The 23,357-nt window shown below is 41.4% G+C and overlaps 1 protein-coding gene across 1 annotated transcript in view; it reads right to left on the bottom strand.

Moving 5' to 3' along the window:
- YES1 (YES proto-oncogene 1, Src family tyrosine kinase) overlaps positions 1–23,357 on the bottom strand; it is a 61,249-nt gene that overhangs the window by 22,059 nt on the left and 15,833 nt on the right. The window contains exon 2 of the mRNA XM_061596424.1: positions 4,459–4,731. Within this exon, the coding sequence (XP_061452408.1) occupies positions 4,459–4,723 (265 nt within the window). The 5' untranslated portion in view covers positions 4,724–4,731. The remainder of the gene's footprint in view (positions 1–4,458; positions 4,732–23,357) is intronic.

The raw sequence follows: 23,357 nt of genomic DNA, 5'->3' as shown, positions 1-23,357 counted from the left end.
GCTTTGAAATTTATAAAAATAAATTTGACACAAATTTCTAGGATGAATAATGAGAGAAATATAATTTTCTAGGTGAGATTCTCTGTAGAAACAGTAGTAACACAGAAAAGAAGCAAAGTAAGAAGAACACCAACAAATATACAAACATGTAATTCTCCATCTTTGGAGATGGCACCACTCACCATATGCTCAGAGGCACGTTACCAAATTCTTCCAAGCTACACAGGAAATGGATTGGACTGCGAAAGACCAACCCAAATTGTGTTTGCATTTTGACCAATTTGTAGGGCAGTCCAATATCTCAGAGAGAAGTTTAGGTCTCCTGCTCCCCTGGTGCATTCAGTATAGCTGTCCAATTTCCCTGCTTTTTAAAGTTTGATAGAAACATCTGTTGGCTATAGATACATTCGTAAACTGCAAGGTTTTTTGCCTATTAGTGAACAGATTTGTGCCCTGTGCATAACTAACGCAGGGACCATTATCATGATTGGTGAGGAGCAGTGTAGTTTCTATGGATGCTATCAGTGTAGCTAATTTATGTTTCTATACTTTGTTGCTGAATGAGCATAGGGTGGAGACTGTATGATTAGTGATAGCTCTGGTGTACCAGGATCATAGATTTTTCTGTTAACTCTGTATCATATGAAAACCTATTAGCTGTATACACGATACTTTCATGATGAAAATATTGCAAATTACTAGAAACTATGTAATTCCCTTTGCTGCTGGATTCTGATTTTTTGTCTGCAAACAGTAAATAACTTCATTTTAGGGTACAACACCTCAAACATAACAACATCCTTCATGTATTATTATACTCAAGCTCACTAGTTTATTCATAATACAGATTTTATACAGAGAATGAGGATAGCCTTTTGAAAACAAACTAAGTTCAAAAATGGAATTCACAAATTAAGACGTCAGTCCTGTATGCACTTGTCATTCAATTCAATGCAACTTACGTCTGAGTAGACATGCACTGTAAAATTCTAATTTCTGCGTTGTTGAGGGTTTTACTATCTCATAATTAAATATATAATATATTGTATTAGATTATCACAATAGCTGCAGCATCCACAGAAAGCCAAGTAAAAGTCTCAGCCTCCTGACAGGATAGCTTACCGTCTTCTGCTAAGTACCAGAACTAAACTTCCAACGTGAATTTTAACTTTCAATAAAAGCTGACAAGAACAAAAGATAAAAGGAGTGCTGTGTTTGTTAAAATGGACTGTAATGTAATTTAATTGATTTTTGTACATATGGGAGGCTATATATTCTCTCACTGAATTCCCTGCTCTGGCATAATGCGTGCAAACATACATATTTTAACATTGCAGATACTGCAGAAAATGTATGTTTTATTTTAAAACTGTGCTGCAGTTCGTTTCAGGAGAGGGTTTGGACTAGCATTTTGTGTGTATTGCATTTCCACAAGCAGCAAGTATCAATAGAAAACACAGGCTATAAATTCTGCCAACAAACACCCCACCTTCACTAAAAACAAGCCACCTCTTCAATTTTGTTGGTTTATCTTAGTAACTTTGTGAAGTTCAGTATATGCTACAGATAATCTTTATTAGACTGACAAATCTTTATGGCTGCAATTATCAGAACAATAAAGTTTTCAAATATTCAATCTCAAATCAGCTTAAGGGAGAACCCTTTTCAGTCTTCAGTGGTGCAGGAAAACCCTTGAATGTATGCATTCTCTCCTAAAGACTTACACCGAGTACAGATGATCATCACTGTAGTGATTTCCTGCTACTGCCACTATAGCACTACCTTGATCTGGCAAAAGTAACATAACTGTCCAAACATAATGTATGTGAAGGTGGGAAAAATTTCAGCAGATGAAAAAAAAAAGCTTCGTGGGCTTTTCAATTTGGAAAAAAGATTAGTAAGGTTGGAAACATGATAAAGGTTGTAAAGGTATTAGTAAATACAGCTTGCATTCTGCAAGCACAGATGTATGTTCCAGTCTGCTACTGGAAGTGCCTCCTAAGTCTGAAGAGGCAATGGAACCCTACTCCCCACATATTCCATTCCAATAATGGCTTGGGTTGTTCTGCGCTGGAATGTTGGCCTCATTATGAGGTAAATGCAACTGTTATGTGCAAAAATGTCTCATTTCCAGACTTTTCTAGAAATCAGTTTTGAACTATGTACGTGCCAAACTTCAGTTTTATGGGTAGCCCCAAAGCAGTGATGTGGGCTGGAAATTTGCTCCTATATTTTCCACATTTGGTGACCTGTGGAGGTGGCTTGGTGACCTCTAAAGGTGGGGGGGGCAGGAGGCTTGTGGACCTGTAGAGGGCAGGGAGGAGGAGGCTTGGCAACCTGGGAGGGGGAGAAGAAGGCTTGACAACCTGTAAGGAAGGGGGAGGAGGCCTGGCCATATCTAAGGGGAAGGGTAGTTTCGTAAGGCCTGGGGACAGTGGGGGGGTTGATGAAGGGGATGGAGGTAGGCAGGGTAGGTGGAGTTGGTGTTTCTTTGCACCTTTGGCATTGGGGGGAAGGAGAAGCAGGGGGAGGATCATAAAAGGCTTTTGGCGAATTCTACAGGAAGGGGTAGTGGTTTAGATGAGCTTTATGGAGAGGGGATGGTTTGGGCAAGGGGTTAGGTGGCAGGGTGGGCGAGGGAAGTAAAGTGAGAAGGGGCTGCAGCCCCTAGTAAAATATTTATAAATGTTCAATTTTGTACTTGTCTTGGACTAAGGAAGTACCAAATTTCAGTTTCCTTGCCAGTGTTGGGAGTAGCATAACCATTTATAGAAGAATGGCACGATGTACCATTTTAGATTTTTCTAGTAACTGGGTGCAAGAATATGTTCGTATAAAATTTCAGGGGTCCCATTCATTTGGGAAGTATCCTAAGAATTCTGATATATCTGTCAATGAAGGAGGCCTGAAATGGACCTTTACTCTAATCAGCAGGGTTCTTCTTATATCTTAAAACCTAATCAAGTCAAAAATACCCAGCCCAGATTACAAGCTGGTTTTGGTCAAGCCAATTGTACTCCTAAAGGAATATTTTTTTTTAAAAAAAAGTTGCTGAATTTTAGACCAGCCTTTCAGTCTTAGGATGGAGAGCTGACAACAAAACCAGAGATCTTGAGGATGCCCTAAAAACATATATGATTGGGCACTAGTAGAAAAGTACCACCTTTTTATATCAACTCATATATCTCCATGTTCACCAGGTGAACAAAAGGTAATCCCACAAAATATATGAACATACAATAAAGCCATTGGGCTAGGACACTCATCAGCTCATCTTATCTACATAGATCAGCCAAATGGCTAACCTTTGATGACAAATTGTGTGTTACAAATTCCTTGAGCTCTGAGGAAGGCCTTTTTGGGATCATATAATCATCATATTTCAATAATTTTATCCATATCTTTACAGAATGTTCATACTTTTTGTGGGATTAAAGTAGCATTTTATTCTTGCACACATTTTAGCATTTTATATACTTTTTTTTACTCTCACCCAATTCTGTGTTTAAATCCAATTCTGGAGATTGAGATTTGCACATCCTTTTTTCATGTCTTGTTGGCCTACAACTCTTGTCATCCTTGATCATGCTGTCTGGGGCTATGCTGGCTGGGGTTGATGGGAGTTAATAGTCCAAAACATGTGAAGGGCACTAGACTGGGGAAAGGCTGTTCTTGACCATATCACAGCTTCTAGTTTAGCCCATTTCACTCCTATGGAAGTCTACTGGTATCCAGTCTACAATATCTGTATTGCAGGGATGGGGAACGTGTTGCCCTCCAGATGCTGGGTGGGCTCCCATCAGCTCCATGTAGCATGGCCAATTATCAGGATGATTGGAGCTGAGTGACTGTACACTTCATTCAATTAAAGTCCCTGTCTTTCCCTAAGACTCTAAAGCTATGATATGCATGTCTCAACCCCCAACTCTAGCTCATGTCAAAGCACTGTGGAACAATTCTGAAGAGAAAGAGAGATTTAATGAATATATGCAATTGTCATTTAAACAGGTAACATTAGATGTTTTACTTCCAAGGCATGTTTTCAGTAACTTTTTCTTACTGTCGTAATTAAATTTTAAGTACAAGGACACAATAATTAAGTCAAATTTATATTTGAAATGATGATCATCTGTTAAATGACTAGGATTTATTTGCTTGTAGTAGAGTTAGATTTATTGGCCATAACTAGTTTGAGGTTCCCATAGCCGCCCTGGGCTCCTGCTGGGAGGAAGGACGGGATATCAATCAATCAATCAATCAATCAATCAATCAATCAATCAATCAATAGTATTACTTTAATTTCTATAGAATACAATACCTTTCTGACCAGAGGCCAAAGCAGACAACATAAAATGAGTGGACACATTCTAGACCAAACCACATGCACCTTTTGTTTTAATTAATTCACTTCTAAGGGAGTCTGCTGGAATCTGGTGTTATCTTTGAAATGATGCTTACCTGTTAAACCGCTAGGATATGGACATGGCACAGATGAAAATGAGGAAGATGCTCCTCCAAACGGTGTCATACCAGATGGCCCACCAAAAGGAGTCACGGAATGGCTATTGAAATTAACGGATGATCCCTTTATTGCAGGTGACTGATTTGCTTGGGTTGAATCTGTTCCGTAATGGCTGGCATGGGAAGTAATGGGTTCTGGAGTATTCTCAGTCCTATATTTCATGGTAAGACCTTTATCTTCCTTACTTTTAATGCACCCCATGGTCTTTTCTGTAGAGAAAAAGATAGTATCAAGATGGTGTCAATATTTAAATACGTTATTATTTCTTAAGCCATTAAATAAGTATTTGGAACAACTGGGAGGTATGTTTGAATGTCAGGAACATCTGATTTCTGAAAATTTATAAATTATGAAGTCTTCCATCTACAACTAGTAAATAAAAAGGTCCATTTGTAGAAAACAGATTTAATAATTTCAGATTTCATATGTGGGCTTCCTTTGAGTTTGGTTCAGAAACTGCAGCTGGTGCAAATTGTGGTAGCGTGACTGCTCATCGGGGCACAAAATTACCAACATGTTAACCCTGCTGAAAGAATTGCTCTGGCTGCTCATTAGTTGCTGGGCCAAGTTTAAGGTGCTGGTTTTGGTGTACAAAGCCCTTATACAATTTGGAACCAGGATACTTGAAAGACTGTCTTACCCATCATGTATCCTGTCGATCACTGTGCTCTGCAGGTGAGGGCCTCCTCTGGATTCCATCGTATCAGGAGGTCCATTCCGCACAACATAGGAAGTGGCCCTTTAGTGCTATGGCATCTATCCTTTGGAATTTACTCCTTTTAAATATTAGACCATCTCTGCCATCTTTTCAGTACCTACTGATTACCTTCCTCTTTCAACAAGCCTTTTAAGTAGAGACCTTATTCTAGTCTGCGTCTGTTTTGGAATTGTTCTTTAAGATGTTTTTTAAGATTTTTTTTAAAAAGGTGTTTTCAAGATGTTTTATTTTTTAAATGCTTTTAAAGTGCTTTGTTTTTGAGATGTTTTAAGATGTTTTTAGTGTTTTGTCCTTTGTTTGCTGCCATGGACTCCTTCTGGGAAGAACAGCGGGATAGAAGTTTAATAAATAAATAAATAAATAAATAAAAAATGAATAATAATATTTGGGGTTAAGATTGTAGGGTCATATTGTCCTGTTAATTAACGGCCCTTCAGTCTCATATTGACTTCAAGCCATTGGGATAGGACTATCACCAATACATAGTCCAGACGTACACAGCCATACTGTGCAATGCTTAACAGCTCTTTACGTTACATAAACTGTGAAAAAAGGAATTTTAAATATTAACATTTCATTTTAATGCATCAAAATTAGGCTATTTTCAATAACCACTCTTTCCATTTATTCTCTAATCAGTCAGTTAGTATTTGTGATGCTACACAATACCACATTGATAAGCAGTTTTAACATGATACTTTTAACATCTCAGTTGTATAAACCAGGGGTACCCAAACTGTTGTCTGTGGACCACCTGCAAGCTTCATTCAGGTGGCCCATGGCACGTCTGTGGATTTGTTGTTGAAGATGCATTGAATATTCATATTAAATTGTATTTTATATCATGTATTTTATTGTATTGTATTACAATTTTAATTCTATGGAATCATTAGGTGGTCTGCCAAGACCCACAACAATTTTTAAGTGATCCATGGGGAAGAATGCTTGGGAACCACTGATATAAACTACTTCAGCTTAACATTTATTTATTTATTTATTTATTATGAAAATATTTGTATACCCCTATTTTGTTGAAAACATCAAAGCAGTTTACAACAGGGTGAAAACAACAACAATCACAATAGTTTTTTAAAAAAAATTAAAAATGCAATAAAAACAAAGGTCAATTGTTGCAAAAAAAGCATGTTCTTAATTGCCTGCATAAGCCTGGCGAAACAGAAAGGTTTTTAGCAGGCACTTAAAAGTTAAAACAGAAGGCGCCTGCTGAATCTCTGTTGACAGAGCATTCCAGAGAACTGGGCCAATGGCACTGAAGGCTTGATTTCGTGTCGATGTTAAATGAGCCTCGCCAACTCAGGGGATGACCAAAGCCGCTCCTGCACAAGATCTCAATGATCGAGCTGGGATATAAGTGTTCAGGCAGTTCCTAAAACACCCTGGACCTAAGCTGTTTAGGGCTTTGTAATTTAATACAAGGACCTTGAACCTGGCACGGTAGCAGATGGGCATTACATGTTGTCAGCCATATACTTCCATCAGCAATCTGGCCGCTGCATTTTGCACCATCTGGAGCTATCAAACCAGGGCCAGGGCAGCCCCACATAGAGCACATTGCAGTAATCTAGCCTCGAGGTTACCAACACATGGACTACAGAGGTCAGGCTATCCCTGTCCAGGAACGGCCTTAGCTGACAAACCAGACAAAGCTGGTAAAAGGCACTCCTAGCCACAGAGGATACTTGGGCTTCTAGTGACAAAGATGAATCCAGGAGTACCCTTGGTCCTTCAGAGGGAGCACAACCCCATCCAGAACAGGTAAACTGCCTATCTCTCATGGGAACAACCTACCCAAGAGCCTCCATCTTCCCAGGATTCAAGCACAGTTTATTAGCCCTCATCCAGTCCACTACAGCATTCAGACACTGATCCAGAGCATTCCTGGCCAATCCTGATCAGATGTTATGGAGAGATAGAGCTGTGTGTTATCAGCATATTACTGACACCTTGCTCCCAAACTCCTAATGACTGCTCCCAACTGCTTCATGTAGATGTTGGATAGCACTGGGGAGAGAATAGTACCCTGTGGAACCCCATAGCGCAAGTGCCAGGGGGCCGAGGAACACTCACCCAGTGTTATTATCTGGACATGACCCTGAAGGTAAGAGTGGAACCACGGTAATACAGTACCTTCAATACCCATCCCACTGAGTTGGTCCAGGAGGATACCATGGTCAATAGCACAATTTGTTCCTACAGGAGGAGGAGAGTTCAATATCTAGTGCAACTTAAGAAACGGGGCAATCCTATACTTTACATTATGGTTGGCTCTCTGCAGCAAAGGAAAAAAGTACTCACTAATGATAAAACCTGAGAGCCAGTGTGGCGTAATGGTTAGAGTGTTGGACTACGACCTGGGAGACTAGGGTTCAAATCCCCACACAGCCCTGAAGCTCACTGGGTGACCTTGGGCCAGTCACTGCCTCTCAGCCTCAGAGGAAGGCAATGGTAAACCACCTCTGAATACCGTTTACCATGAAAACCCTATTCAGAGGGTCACCATAAGTCGGGATCGACTTGAAGGCAGTCCAATGATAAAACCTACTGAATTGGTAAAAGTTCTACAGTTCATTCTTTTTCTATGTAGTTAATGCTAATTAATCTGAGGATGCCTCAAAGTAGAGAGACAGATATGCTGAATTAGAACTGAGCTTATGAATATGGTGTTAAATAGTAAGGTCTAATGTGTATCTCTTTACAATCAAATCAGTATTTTGTGATCTACCAAGATGCTGCATGTATGCACAGAAAAGTAAACTGCTTTTTTAAACAGATGTGAATCCAAAAAGCAGTTTGAAACTTTGGCAGGAGGAGCTGCTAAAGGGCAAAACCCAAGAGATTTCAATACAAGCACAGTTATTTATGTACTTCAATGTTCAGACACATTACAAGCAGGTATAAATATACAGCCATAGGTTGAGATTTTGGGGTGATATTCAAAGTAAGTCATACTCAGAGGAGAGCCATTGAAATCAACAGACTGAAGTCCATTTATTTCAATGAGTCTATTCTATGACTAACATTAGATATCACCCTTTATGTTGCTAGTTTATTAGTCACACAATATTTTAAAATGTAGTGCCCACAAGATGTTAGTTTAGACAAGGGATGGAGAACCTTTAGCCTTCCAGAAGTTATTGGATTACAAGTCCCATCAACCTTAACTATTGGCTGGAACTGATGGGAGTTGTAGTTCAGTAACATACAGAGGACTAAAGGTTCCCCACCCCTGACCTAGAGAATTCTTTACCTTTATAATAGCAGTTAGAAGTCTATTTTTGTTGTTATATGCCTTCAAGTTGATTATGACTTATGAAGACCCTATGAAGCACTGCCCTCTCTATGATGCACACCTTAACGTGGTGAGGGGATTTGAGAGTGTTGAAGAAGCTGAGAGCAGTGCCATCAGGAGTCTAGACCAAGAGGCTAGACTCCTAGCAGGGATACCCAAGGCAGAATGGTCAAAGCTGAGACACCAGACTAAGATGCATCCAAACTCAGAGGAAGGCAATGGTAAACCACCTCTGAATATCTCTTACCACGAAAACCCTATGAACAGAGTATCCAAAATGCAACACGAGATAGTGCTGGAAGATGAGACCCCCCCCAGGTCAGAAGGCACTTAACAAGCTACTGGGGAAGAACGAAGGACAAGTACGAGTAGTGCTGTGACTAATGACGCAGCTGGGTCAAAGGAAGCCCAGAGGCTGATGCGCACAGATGTGAAAGGAGAGTCCGGAGTTGTACGACGCACAAAATAGGAACATGGAATGTGAGAAGCATGAACCAGGGAAAGTTAGATATTGTCAAGCAAGAAATGGAATGCATCAACATTACAATACTTGGTGTGAGTCAATTAAAATGGAAAGGAATGGGACATTTCCAATCAGGCAACTACAAAACATTTTTTGCAGGAAACGAGAAATTAAGAAGAAATGGGGTTGTTTTAATAGTGAGAAGTGATGTAGCAAAAGCAATTAAGAGCTATAACTCAAGGTCTGAGCGAGTGGTATCAATGAGATTAAATGGGAAACCTATTAACATAACCATCATCCAAGTCTATGCTCCAACAGCAAACAGAAGAAGAGGGAGAGATTTTACGCAGAAGTACAGGAAGAAATTGATCACACACCAAAACAAGATGTGCTGATAATCATGGGAGACTGGAATGCAAAAGCAGGAAACGGAGAAGAACTAGGAATTGTGGAGAAATGGGGCTTAGGAGACAAAAATGAAGGAGGAGAAAGACTTACTGAATTCTGTGAAGCCAATAATTTGTTTCTTGCAAATGCATTTTTTGAGCAACCGAAAAGATGACTGTACATGTGGTCAATATAGGAATCAAACTGATTATATAATTGGTAGCAGAAGATGGAGAAGTTCCATACTTTCTGTGAAAACAAAACCAGAAGCAGACTGCGGTACAGATCATGAACTGGTCGTATCAAAAATCAGAGTAAAGCTAAAGAAGAACAACAAAGCAATCATAATGCCAAAATACAATTTAAATAACATCCCAGAAGAATAAGGAACAGGTTTGAGGCTTTAAATGTAGTTGACAGAGAACCAGAAGACCTATGGAGTGAAGTCAGAGACATTACCAGGGAAGAATGCAAAAAGACAATACCTCTAGTTAAAAAGACAGAAAGACCGCAATGGATGACTGTAGAAACTCTTAAAATGGTTAGAGAGAGAAGGAAAGCAAAAGGAGATAGAAACATGGTCAGAGCCCTAAATGCAGCAATGCAGCGACTAGTATGTAGGGACAAACAGAACTATTACAATAGTTATTGTATAGAAATAGAAGAGGACAACAAAAAGGGTAGAACAAGAGCCCTATTCCAAAAGATTAGAGAAATGAAAGGGAAATTTAAACCAAGAGTAGGGATGTTGAATAATCAACAGGGGAACACACTGACTGACTGAGATGAAATAAAAGGAAGATGGAAGCAATACACTGAAGAACTCTAGAAAAGAGATGCCAGGACGACAGATTCATTCATGGAGGAACTGTATGATGAAGAACCAGAAATATTAGAATGTGAGGTGAAAGTTGCTCTTAAAATACTTGGAAGAAACAAATCACCAGGAACAGATAGCATATCAATAGAGTTGCTACAAGCTACTGAGACTGTCCAAATTTTGACAAAAATCTGTCAAGAAATATGGGAAATTAAACAATGGCCCACAGACTGGAAGCGTTCCATATACATCCCAATTCCAAAGAAAGGGGATCCCAGCGAATGCAGTAATTATGGAACTATTGCCTTAATATCCCATGCAAGTAAAGTAATGCTCAAGATTCAACAACAAAGGCTCTTACCATATATGGAGCAAGAAATGCCAGACGTCCAAGATGTATTTAGAAAGGGAAGAGGCACCAGAGATCGTATCGCAAACATGCATTGGATAATGGAACGGACCAAAGAATTTCAGAAGAAAATCACCCTGTGCTTTATAGATTACAGCAAAGCCTTTGACTGTATAGATCATGAAAACCTATGGCATGCTTTAAAAGAAATGGGGGTGCCACAGCATCTGATTGTCCTAATGTGCACCCTATACTCTGGACAAGAGGCTACTGTAAGGACAGAATGTGGAGAACCGATTGGCTCCCCATCGGAAAGGGTGTGGGACAGGGGTGTATTTTATCACCCTATTTATTTAATCTATACGCAGAACATATCATACGGAAAGCAGGATTGGACCAAGATGAAGGAGGTATGAAAATTGGAGGGAGAAACAGCGATAATTTAAGATATGCGGACGATACCATACTACTAGCAGAAACCAGTAATGATTTGAAACGAATGCTGATGAATGTTAAAGAGGAAAGCACAAAAGCAGGACTACAGTTGAACGTCAAATAGACTAAAGTAATGACAACAGAAGATATATGTAACTTTACCATGGACTGCGAAAAAAACAAATAATTGGGTGTTAGAACAAATTAAACCAGAACTACAATTAGAAGCTAAAATGATGAAACTGAGGTTATCATATTTTGGACACATAATGAGAACATATGATTCCCTAGAAAAGATAATAATGCTGGGAAAAACAGAAGGGAGTAGAAAAAGAGGAAGGCCAAACAAGAGATGGACTGATTCCATAAAGGAAGCCACAGATGTTCAGCTGTAGTCCTGCTTTTGTGCTTTCCTCTTTAACTTTCATCAGCATTCGTTTCAAATAATTACTGGTTTCTGCTAGTAGTATGGTATCGTCTGCATATCTTAAATAGGGTGATAAAACACATCCGTCTCACACCCTTTCCGATGGGGAACCAATCGGTTTCTCCATTTTCTGCCTGACAGCCAGAGTATAGGTTGTGCATCAGGACAATCAGATGCTGTGGCACCCCCATTTCTTTTAAAGCATTCCATAGTTTTTCATGATCTACACAGTCAAAGGCTTTGCTGTAATCTATAAAGCACCAGGTGATTTTCTTCTGAAATTCCTTGGTCCGTTCTATTATCAATGTATGTTTGCAATTTATGAAGGCAGAAAAATTGATGCACTATATTGTTGCAAGTACTTCTACTAAAGGCTTCAGTATGCTCTCAAAACAGACCCTCTTGGGTGTTGAGATCAGCAGAGGGGGCCTTTTTGCTAGGTCCAGCACCCTCGGAAGCTCGGGGTGGGTGGGAGATGGCATTATTTGTTGCAGCCCCTAAGTTGTGCAACTCCCTTCCAACCGAGGTGTGTCTGGCAACTTTGCTGCACAGTTTTAGGCAAATGCTGAAGATGTACCTCTTTACCCTGGCCTTTGAAACCTGAGACATGTATTTTTAGGACCCACCCTATTAGGGGATTTTAGGTTATTTTTAAATTGTTTTAATGTCGTATTTTAAAATTGTTGTAAACTGCCCTGGGATCTTTGGATGAAGGGCGGGTAATAAAAGATGATGATTATGATAATAACAAAACAGAGGAACAAATTATTACATTATTACATTCTAACAGATTTCTGATAAAAGTACACTTTTTGTTATGCACTCTCTTTGCGTTTAAATTAAATGATAATTTCAAAGACTACATATTAATAGCTTATCTTCTACTTTTCTCAAGTATCCAAAATCTTCTGTCTTTGTGTGCAATTTACATCATGTAATGTAGTTAGCATATTACAAGTGGAACAGGTCATCTAATTTGCTGATTTCACTGTAACTAACCCATGAAATCAGAGGACTTTTTGTCTTCATTATAATGACCAACAATGCTTTTACCATAAAGTTTACAGAGGTGCTCTGATTCCTTATACAGACTATTGTTATGCAGCATGTGTGCAATCAGCATGATTTAGGAATAAGCCTATACTCACTGGCTGAGGGGCTTTGATATTTACTGGAAGACCCAGCTACACAGGCAGAATGAAAAATACACCGTGGAATATTCTGCCTATAGTCTCTTCCAGTAGCTAAAATAAGCCAGCAGAATAGCTAAAACTGGGAGAAGTTGTGCACAGAACACTTATGCTATATTCTATATGCTTTCCATTCATAGCTATGTCCCATTGATAGCAGAGCTTTGTATCTGCTACAGATCTAGCGCAAGAAATTTCCCTCCCATTGACTTCAATGGGGAAAAAATTACCTCCATATTGGCCACCCACTCACGTTGCCACAAAATGTTCTGCTCCACATCACTCATGTAGCTAGAACATTTTCTGTCCCACATCACCAGAATACTGTGTCTTGGCTAAACAGTATTGCTCTAACACGCTTTCCCATCAAACAGTGGTGTGTCTCTGTGTGTATCTCTCATGCACAGAGAAAGCACTTGCCTGCACACCCAGGTAAGCTCTCTGCTGGCAAAGGCTAGGCATTCCATTCCAACCTCTGCCAAACATTCAGGCTCAGAACCTGGGTACATGAAACAGGACAAGCTTTCACTGCACACACACAAGTGTTTTACTTTAATCCCCAATGAGGAAGAATACTGTAATCACCAGTCTCTCCCTCCTCCCATGGGAGCTGAGGCCAAGGCATGAGCAGGGGCATAATACTCTTTGTGGTTAGGGGGATTCCTTTCCCATACTGCAGTAGGATTAGGCCGGGATTGCAAGTGGGACAAGGATCTTAATGGGCTCAGGGGCAATGTCCTCTCCTTACTCTGTTCACCCTTACTTGGGTGAACAAAGTATCCTACACTGTGATAGAGCAGACCTCTTAGGATGTACAGGTAGGATGGGTGTTACAGCCAGGTTGTATGAGGCAGTTAGCTGGGAAGGGAAGGGATGAATGATGAGGAAAGGGTGAAGAGGATGAGGGGCAATCAGGCCTGGTATAATGATGGCTTATCAGGAAGCATACTAGGAGGAGAAATTGCCAGGGGTGTTTGGGTAAAAGGGCTGGAGAGGCAGACTATTGGTCCAAGCTGCATTCCACCTGATTGGCTCAGGTGTAGACTCTCTCTCTCTGTGGCTACTGAAACTGAACCAGGGACCTCTAGCATGTTAAATGAGAGCTATTCTGTCACACCAGGGGTACTCCTGACTGGGTGCTGCAGATGGGAAAACAAATGCTCTATGATATGTCTGATTACAGACTGTTACTGTGATGGAGTGGTTAGATAACTTCTTTATAGTGTTGTGTTTGCAGTGTGAATTCAAGTTCCAGGAGTTCCTTCTCTTTTGCCTCTGAAATGACTTTTTTTTTGCCAGATGTGAGAAAGATTATTGGGGAGGATTCATTATCTTCCCCGATGAAGCTCACATTTCCTGCTTTCCTGTCCTATGCAGTGGGCCACTGGAGACTGCTGCTGGAAGTGTGTATCTGTGGCTGCCTTTGTGACATGTCTAGCTCCTCGCTTTGGCTGCTTAAGTCTTTTGCCTCTCTGGGTGGGTCTTGATCCCCTGTCCCAGGAGACCTCCGCAAGCTCCCTGAGCAGAATGCCAGGAGTGGTTTCCTCGTCTTTTGTATGTTGTGCTCCAAAATAAATGACAGTGGGGTTTATTTATTTATAAAAATACTTGTATACAGCAATTTCATTACAAAAAACCTCCAATTATATAAACAAAGTTCAGATTTATTGTGCGGTCAAAGACCCGGACTACAAACAGTAAAATCAAAACTAAAACAGGGAGGGTTTAAAAAGTTGGCATCGTAGGGATTGAGCTGTGTGCAGAAACTTGGCAGTCCCATGGGATATATACTTGTCTGTCCCTTTTAAAAGAAACTGTAGTTTGTCTAAAAGTGAGCTGGATTGAGGCAATCTGGCAATCAGTGGGTTTAGAAACTTAACTCGAGGCGTGTGATAAAAGGGACAAATAAAAAGAACATGCGGAAGAGATTCGATTTCATTGGGGCTGCAGGGGCAGGATCGGTTGGTATATGGGATGTCCCTGAAGCGACCTTCGAGAAGGGCTGACTTTAGGCAATTAAACCTGGCCCGTGAGAAAGCTAGTCTGTAGCATGGAAGGTCTAAAAAAGTCAGGTACGGGGCAGGAAAAGGGGATGAGAAGCTCAGACCAAAATGAAAAGGGGAGCAGGAGGTGGAGGCCTTAGCTGTGTCCATTTGTAGATCAATATCCTTGAGTCTTCTGTTGATAGAGGCCTTAGTTGTAGTTGGGTCTGATCTAGTTAGGGATAGCAGTGGGAGGCCGATGGAGGAGAGTTTGAGTTGGACTGCTTTGGCCCAGGAGCTGTTAAAGGAATCCTGTTGGATATAGGTAAGGTAGTCTGACTTAGGGTTAGGAGAGGCCAGCTTGGACCAAAAGCATAGGGTGCGGGACCAGGTCTGGCATTCCAAGGACGTAAGCCCTGCCTCTAACCTTAAGACTGCATTGGGGACGCATCGGGGGACGCTGAAAATAGAACAGAGAAAGTTAGAGAGAACCGCCTCCACTTTGGAGCAGAAATGGCTAGCCCATATTGGGCTTCCATAGAGGAGCTGTGGAGCGATTTTAGCAGCAAAAACTTTGATGGCAGCTGGTATGAATTGACCCCCTTTTGAGAAAAAGTAGCGGAGTAGCACTTTAGCCGTAGCCTTGGCCGTGGACACAGAGGAACAGATATGAGGGGACCATGAAAGTGGGATGACATATTACTCCTAAATATTTATATTCCCTGATCTGGGAGATTTTCTGGCCATTGATGCTCCAGACCGGAGTAGAGCGCCGAGGGGAAAACACCAAAATCTTTGTTTTTGAATAATTAATGGTCAGGAGATTCAGATCGCAGTAGGCCATGTAGGAACGGAATAGCCTTCTGAGGCCTATTTTGGATAGGGAGAGTAGAGCCGTGTCGTTGGCATATAGTAATAGAAGGCATGCATGTTCTGCAATTTTGGGAGGGTGGAAGTTAACGGCTTGACTCAGATCGTTTAGGTAAAGATTGAATAGAGTAGGGGCCAGTATGCATCCCTGTCTCACCCCCCTATTGACTAAAATAGGGTTGGTAACTGAGCCATCGGTTCTACAGTGAACCCGAAGGGTGGAGGGCTGGTAGAGTTGGAAGATAAGAAAAAGGAGTCTTTTGTCTATAGATGTTTGAAGGAGCTTTGACCATAGCCTATCTCTGGGTATCGAATCAAAGGCCGATTTAAGGTCTATGAAAGCCACGTAGAGCCCATTCCCGTGGAGACTAGAATATTTTTCGGCCAGGTGGTGTAACAGGGCACAGTGGTCAAGAGTGGATCTCAGTTTTCTAAAGCCCGCCTGTTCCGGCCCCAGGATGGACTTCTCCTCGATCCAGGTGGTCAGCCTACCATTCAGGTATTTGGCATAAAGTTTCCCAATGATAGATAGTAAGCTAATGGGTCTGAAGTTGTTGGGATCCTCTTGTGGCCCTTTTTTATAGATGGGGATCACGATGGCATCCAGCCATGTGGTTGGGATGCTGCCATGGCTATTTATTGAGGTGAAAAGATTGGAGAGAAGAGGAGACCACCATGCAGCTTGCACCTTCAGAAGGTCAGCTGGAATTGCGTCAGGCCCTGGAGCCTTTCCGGTCTTCAGGTTATGAATTATTGACATGATCTCCGCTTGGGATACTGGAGGCCAGAGGGGTAAATCTGAGGGTCTAGAGGGGACTAGCTTTTCGGTAAGAGATAGTGTGGGCTCCTTGAAAAGGTCTGAAAAAAGTTTTTCCCATTCTTGGGGGAGAATATGGCAGGTAACTGGATTCGGGGAAGAGAGGGCGTCCGTGACCAGGGCCCAAAAGATCTTGGAATCGTTAAGTTTGGCTGCATTGATTAGTGACTTCCAGCCGGCCTGAATAGCTAGTCTCTTTTTAGAAGTCAGGAGTGCTTTGTATTGACGCTTAGTAGTGTAATATGTGGGAGGAAGTTGATTGGAATTGAGCATCCTATATGTCATATAAATCTTCCTCAGGTTTCTCTTAGTGGCCACGCAGTCTTTATCGAACCAGCGGGCAGAGTGGGAAAGGCCTCGGGGTTTAGATTCATGGTAGTTATTTTTTAGTATAGGTTGCAAAGCAAGAATCAGGTCAGAGTATGCAGCAAGTTTGATTTGCGGTTCTGAGTCCTTCAGAATATTTTCTCTGATCTCCTTGGCCGGGGTGGAGTCCAGAAAGGTTGTTATTCTGGAAGAGATATTTGGGGACCATTTGACCTTTGTGTGTCTGAGCTTAACAGAGTTGTGATTAAATGTTGAGATAGTTTTTAAGTGGATCGGGTCTCGGATTGAAATTGATAAGATTAACGGAAGATGATCACTGTCAAGTCTTGTGCCCACTGCAAAGTGGGCAATGGCACTGGATAAGGGAAAGGAAACCAGCGCGTAGTCTACCAAGCTGCTGCCTCGGCCCGAAATGAAGGTGAATTCCGCACAGCCATCATGTTTGTGGTGGCCATTCAGAATTGAGAGGTTGAAGCAGCCGACCAATTGCAGCAAGCGGGTGCCAGTGTAGTTCGACTTTAGGTCTTTTGAAGACCATTCTTGGGAAGTCCAGTGTTCGATAAGATCAGTGGAATCCCAGAGGTTGGAGGAGAGGAGGGCGGTGCTGTTTGGGCCTATCCTGGCATTGAAATCTCCCATTATGACAAAAGGAGTGCATGGATGATGTGTTTCAATGTCCAGGATATAGTACTCCAAAGTCTCCCAAGCCTCGGAGATTTCTCTTCTAGATGGAAAGGGGGGAATGTAGACATTAATCAATACAAAAGACAGGTCTTTAAGTTCTATCAAAGCAGCCATGGCCATGGAACTGCAAGAAGGGAGTTTGGAAAATGTTGCAGTTAAAGAAGTTGAGAAAAGAATAGCCAGTCCTGCACTGGGTCTGCCTTTGCCTTTGGGGGGAACTGCTGAGAGCACAACTGAAGAAAAGCCTTCCAGTGTGATTGCATCCATTGCCCACGTTTCTTGTAATAGAATCACATCGAAGTTATGCAAAAATGGTAGACGATCGGGTGAATTGGTTTTAGATGTCCGACCTGCTATGTTCCAGGATAGGAGACTGAGTGAAGGGAGGGACCTGTTGGAGCTAGGATGGGGAAAGAAGGAGAGGTCAGATGGGGAGGGGTAACGGGGTTTAGGTTGTCAGTGCGAGGGCTCTAGGGTGTTGTGATTAGGAAAGTCAGATAGAGGGAATAGAGAGAATGAGGAATGGGGGTTTGTTTCTCTGGGCTCGTAGAGTTCGATAGGGGCGGAGTCAGACTCTATAGTTTGTCGAGCTTTCTCAGGCTCACCCGCTTTGAAGATATTTAGTAGATGGTCCTTAAAACGTTCTAGTCTGAGAAGAATATCTAGTTGGTGCTGGGGGGGGAGTGTGGCAAAGGAGCAGGAGGCCGAAGCCTCATCTCCGTTAGGAAAACCCTCTAGCATACTAAGAGAAGAGGCGTTAGCTACAGAGTCATCTGATAAGCTCAGTTGGCTTGGGGGAGAGGTAGAGATAGTTGACTCTGGAAGGGGAGCAGGCAATAGCTTGTCTAGGGGAGTAGGGCTATTGGTAGTCCTGGTTTCTAGCCTCGAGGCTCCTTTAAATCGACTCTGATGGGGAGAAGATTGCAAAAGGCTAGGGGGAATAACTGTAGGGGTGTCTGGGATAGTAGCGTAGAAGGGAATTAGTGGGCTTGGGGGGGAATTATTTAAGAAATAACGTTGAAGCAAGATGCCTTGTTCCTGAAGCTTATCTCTTACTTCGTAGATCCAGTTTCTCAATTGGGCTGAGTGAAATGTTATAATAAGTCTCCATGAGCATGGATGAGAAGATATGTTGGTTGTATAGTTAATATAGCTCTTCTGTCGGCTATCCAAGCGGGCCTGGCTAAAACAGGAATCCAGAAAGGGAATGCTCGGGGGCAGATACCGAGAATCAAAGTCCTGGTATAGGCCGGTGGCAGCCAGTTTACGAGGTTGTAGCGCTAGATTCCACGGGAGGGAATCAGGAGGTGCGCATGAAGGTATGGAAGAGGAGGATTTCGTTTTAGTGATAAAAGTAGATACTGGTTTCTTCGTTCCATTGTTAGCAGAAAGTGGAGACAGTGAGTTCTTAGTAGGATGTAGGGGGTTCCCTCTGGGTACTTCAGGTTTGGAAAGTTGTCTATCAGATGAACAGATGGACTTGCGTAGAGATCTCTGTTGATTGGCATCTTTATGAGGGTTATCAGGTGGAGGATGTGAGGTCATCGAGAGGGAACGGGGGGGGGAACCCAGAAGGTTGAATACGGGTTTGAAGTTCATTTTCTTACCTGGGTTAAATTTAACATTCTTGACGTTCTTGGGTTTTTTTGTTCCTTGAGGGGCTGTCTTGCGTGACTTGTTAGCTTTAGAGCTATTCCTGGGGGCCATTTTAGTTGGAAAATAACCGGAGGGCAGAGTAGGGAGCTGGTTATTAACACTGGATTTATTACTTAGTAATTGTCCCGTAGCTTGTACCAGTGTTGTCAGTAAGCTGTTGGTCTCCGAGATATAAACTTTGATCAAGGCTAATTCTTCCAACACTATATCGTCTCCGGCCAGAGGAAGAGAGCGTGAGTCAGCAGTGGACTTTAGGAAGTGTGTTTCAAGAGGAGATTGTGTCATTAAAGATGGAGTAATGGAATCCTGAGTTTCATGAAGAGAGTCTATTGTTATCAGTTCGGTGGGGATATCTCCCTCTGCTGAGTAATGAAAGCCTGTGTCTTGTAACTCCTCAGCCAAGTTTTTAAAGTGTGTGTGGTCTTTTCCCATACGGTTGGGAAGTTGCAGATCTAGCGACCAATCAGGCGGAATTTCTGGCTGAGAGTTTAGATTAGGTTTGGGGGAGAAAAAGTGAGTAATTGTAGATTGGTGAAGCGTCTCATCCTCTTCTAATAGTCCCATTTCTCTGTGTTTCTGCCGTGTGACGACCATTTCAGGGACTGCCGCAGTTGAATGGCTCAACCCAGCAGGGAGCTTTAATGACTTAGTTTCTCTTCATGGAGCAGAGAGCTTGAGAGACTATCGTAAATCCTGTCATAGTCCCTTGCTACAGTACGGAGGGGTAGCCAGTTCCGGCTTCTGCAGTAATCCGAGCCGTGGAGCCAAGAAGGGAGCTAGGAGTGGGGTTCGAAAGCAGAAAGGAATTGAAATATGAGCTGGCAGTCTTCCTTAAGTCCCAGAGATAGTAAACACTCAGCAACGGGTTCGTGGGAGACGAAAAGGAAAGGTAAAGACGGGAGAAAGTTTGAGCACGTCTTACCCTGGTCGAGGCGGAACCGGAAACAACATCCCAATTATATAAACACAATACCAACCACATTAAAATTTGTAGCTGGCTGTACAGCTGAGGCTGATGGCATGGCAGTGCTGTGACATCATCTTACATGATGTGTGCATGGTGATTCAGGGTTCATGCCCATGTAGTTGAGTTTTTGACTCCCTCTGTGTGTGGGCAGCACGTGGGCATTGTTGCTGGTGCAGTCTGGTCATGTTTCTATGGTTGCTTTAAGTTTCTGTTGTTTTTAACCTCATTTTTGTATTTTCTGGTTGGGTATTCCCCCCCCCCACTCCTCCTGGGCTAAGCACCTGCAGGATTTGCCAGTGCAGCAGTGGTATATCTCTCCTTCTGATATGAGCACAGGATTGCTCTGTTACTCTAGTTGCACAAGGTTTTTCATTACCACTGTAGAAATGGCAAGTAGTTTACAACAATTCAACTGAGATAACGTATCTTGTTTAAACTGCTTATCATTGTTCATCCTTCCAGGTTTCTGAAATTTGGATATTATCAGCTATATGGTATGTTAGATGAATGTTGACGAGTAAACATTTTGAGTTGTTTATGAACCATTACATCATTTGTACTTTCTGTCTACAGGTTAGATGCTTTGCTGTTTCAACTTTGTTTTGCTTGTGTGTGTGATTTTTGTGTGCAAAAAATAGGGGGGTTGGCAAATTGGGATGGGTTCAGGCAAGGTAGGAGAGGATCCATGTAGAGAACACTCATTTGTCGCCTCTGAATCTGCATGTAGACAGCTGAGAGGGCAAATACAGTGCCTTACAAAAGTAATAATTGATTTTGAGTGTCAGTGTTTCAAAATAAAATATCATACAGAACAAAATTACAATGTACCATTTGTAACTCAGTAATATGAGAGCATTGGTCAGGGGTCTGATTACTTTTGCAAGACACTGTATATGATGTGCAGCTGCAGTATAGAAATAGCTCTTCAAGGAAGATGCGTACTAGGCTTTTTTAAAAAAAACTGTTCAGAAATATTTAACAAATTGTGTGCTGTAAATTATTATATTCACATTTGTTTAAATAGGGCACTCATCAATTTAGAGCAGTTTTCAGATAGCTAGAACTTATGCCAACATTAGCTGACAGTGTCTTTTTACAACACTCTTTCACACTTGTGCAAAGTTAAAACAATTTGGCACTGTCTCTGCTAGCCAATTGTTTCCTTAAAAGTATGAGTTCTATTCACTGAGTTGAATTGCTTCATTAAGGGGTAGCTGGCTAGCATGGAGAAGGCTGAGTTGACTGACAATGTGCTTCAGTTACAAAGAAGTTGCAGCAAGATTTTCTAAAAATCACTGTGGGGCTCTCAAAAGATGAAGCTAGCTGAAGAGGATACAAATAAAGAATGTTTCTGGGGTGGCTGAAAGTTCTGACTTTTTAAAAACCAACCAACCCATGTTTACTTTTCATTTGAAAATATACTAGTTATACATTTTCGATTGCTCCCTTTTTTGCTCTTTTATCAAACTGCATAAGCTACATTACACTACCAAATTAGAGTTAGCTCTTTACAGTATGGTTTGTGGGATATTAAAAGATATGGCTGACAGGGCAGTCCTATGCATACTCAAAAGTAATCCCCACAGAGTGCAGTTGGACTTTCTTTAGCTGATATTTTTTATTAGAAATAGGTAATATTAAGAGATGCATATTTGCATGTGTCATTTTCAGTAGAAATAGGAAAGCTACCATAGTCACTTCATATATAATTTACATTTCAATCTACACATGTACCTTCTACATCTGTATCAAAGGAAATATATTTAATGTCTTGAAGAAGGCTGTAGTGAGATGTCTTCTTTAAAAACATCTAGGTGTGTGTGTTTGGAAAGATTCTGTGTGCTGGTGCAGCTGGTGCCATTTGCCCACAACTTTGCCATATTTTCTTCTGCTCCAGGTATATAAAGGGGAGAGGCTGTCTGAAGCAGGGCCTCGGAGTGCGCCTCGGAGTCATGCAGAGTGTGACACTAAGTGAGCACTTAAGGTCACACTTGGAGTCAGTTTGGAATCCCTCCCCCCCCCCCGAAAAATCATTGTCGCAAGTGCTGGAGACAGACAGGCAAACCAACAAATTGTTGTGATTGATGCCCTTCTTTAGGGTGCAAATTTGATACTTGAGTGGTTTTTGTTCCTCAGTTGAGAGATGAGGGAAGTGTCATTACCTGCTGTGTTGGAAAAAGTGGTTTCTATACCCCCAGAGTGAGAGCCTTGTGGGGATAGTTTCTGCACCCTTGAGTGAGGGACAAGGGGAAATGTTTGGTATGAATGTTTTATTCAGTGTGTGTGTGTGCATTATTTGGCTGTATGTATGTAGATTTGAGTGGTTCTCATGGCATGGATATGTGAGTGTGCTGGTCTTAGGATGTGAAATTGAATTATGTGAGTGCTTGTAGAGTGTGATTTGAGGTATGCTAAAACAGTAAGCTTGAATGTGTTGGTTTAGAATATTGATATGTTTGAACATGAGTGTGTGGATCTTGTAAGGGTGTGTTTGAGTAAACTAAATGACATCTATTTTCAACTGTAGCTAGATGAAATTCTGTTATAAAGGGGGCTGGCTTTTTTAATTGTTTTGCTTTATTACATTGTAATTAAAAATGAGCTGATTTTGTTTAATCTACTATGTTTATAAATAAGCTTTTTTAAACTTGATTTTTATTTTCTTTCTTGAAGGCTAGGGGATATTTTGTTTAGTCTACTATGTTAGGATTTTTTCTTGTCTTTCTTGTTCTTAATTTTATATGCAATGTTTATACTATATGTTGATATCCTGATAGATGACAGATGGGTTGCAACTCTGCTGATTCTCTCAACAGATTTCAATACTATGACTATGTTATCCTTCAGGATCAATCATCTGTGTGTAGGAATTGGATGTGCTGCATTTTGTTGGTTCCACTCCTACTGGATCAATCAGTTCTGGAAGGTGGTGTTGGAAAACAGCTGTTCTGTCCCATGGCTTTTATGCTGTGAAGTTCCACAAGGTTCAGTCGCCTTTAAGGTTGTTTAATATTTACATGAAACCATTTGAAAAGGTCATCAGGATATTTGGAGTGAATTAGTATATTGCTTACACCTACCTCCTTCTCATCACATTAGATAGGGTACTAGATGTTATAAGTGCTGGGGTAATAAATAGGCTAAATGAGAGCCAATAAGCTGACTATTAAGCCATGTAGGACCTATGTACCATTGGTGAGAAGATTGGTCCACAGGAGGTAAATCAGATGGCTAAGCTCACAGGGAAAGTATCAGTGGGCACACAGAAAATGTGGACATGCAGGCAACACATATTTAGCAATGAGGGGAACTCTAAGGTGGGACTTTCTACTTCAGCAGATGCTGATGAGTATGTATCCCATGCCCTATCTAGAACAACTTTCTTCATGCAATTTCCAAGAGATGCATTCAGCCACGAAGTACTATTCTGAGC

Source organism: Rhineura floridana, chromosome 1 (genome assembly GCF_030035675.1).
Source record: "Rhineura floridana isolate rRhiFlo1 chromosome 1, rRhiFlo1.hap2, whole genome shotgun sequence".
Taxonomy (NCBI): domain Eukaryota; kingdom Metazoa; phylum Chordata; class Lepidosauria; order Squamata; family Rhineuridae; genus Rhineura; species Rhineura floridana.
Note: the sequence above shows the minus strand (reverse complement) of the source record. Positions and strands in the feature narration are given on the sequence as shown.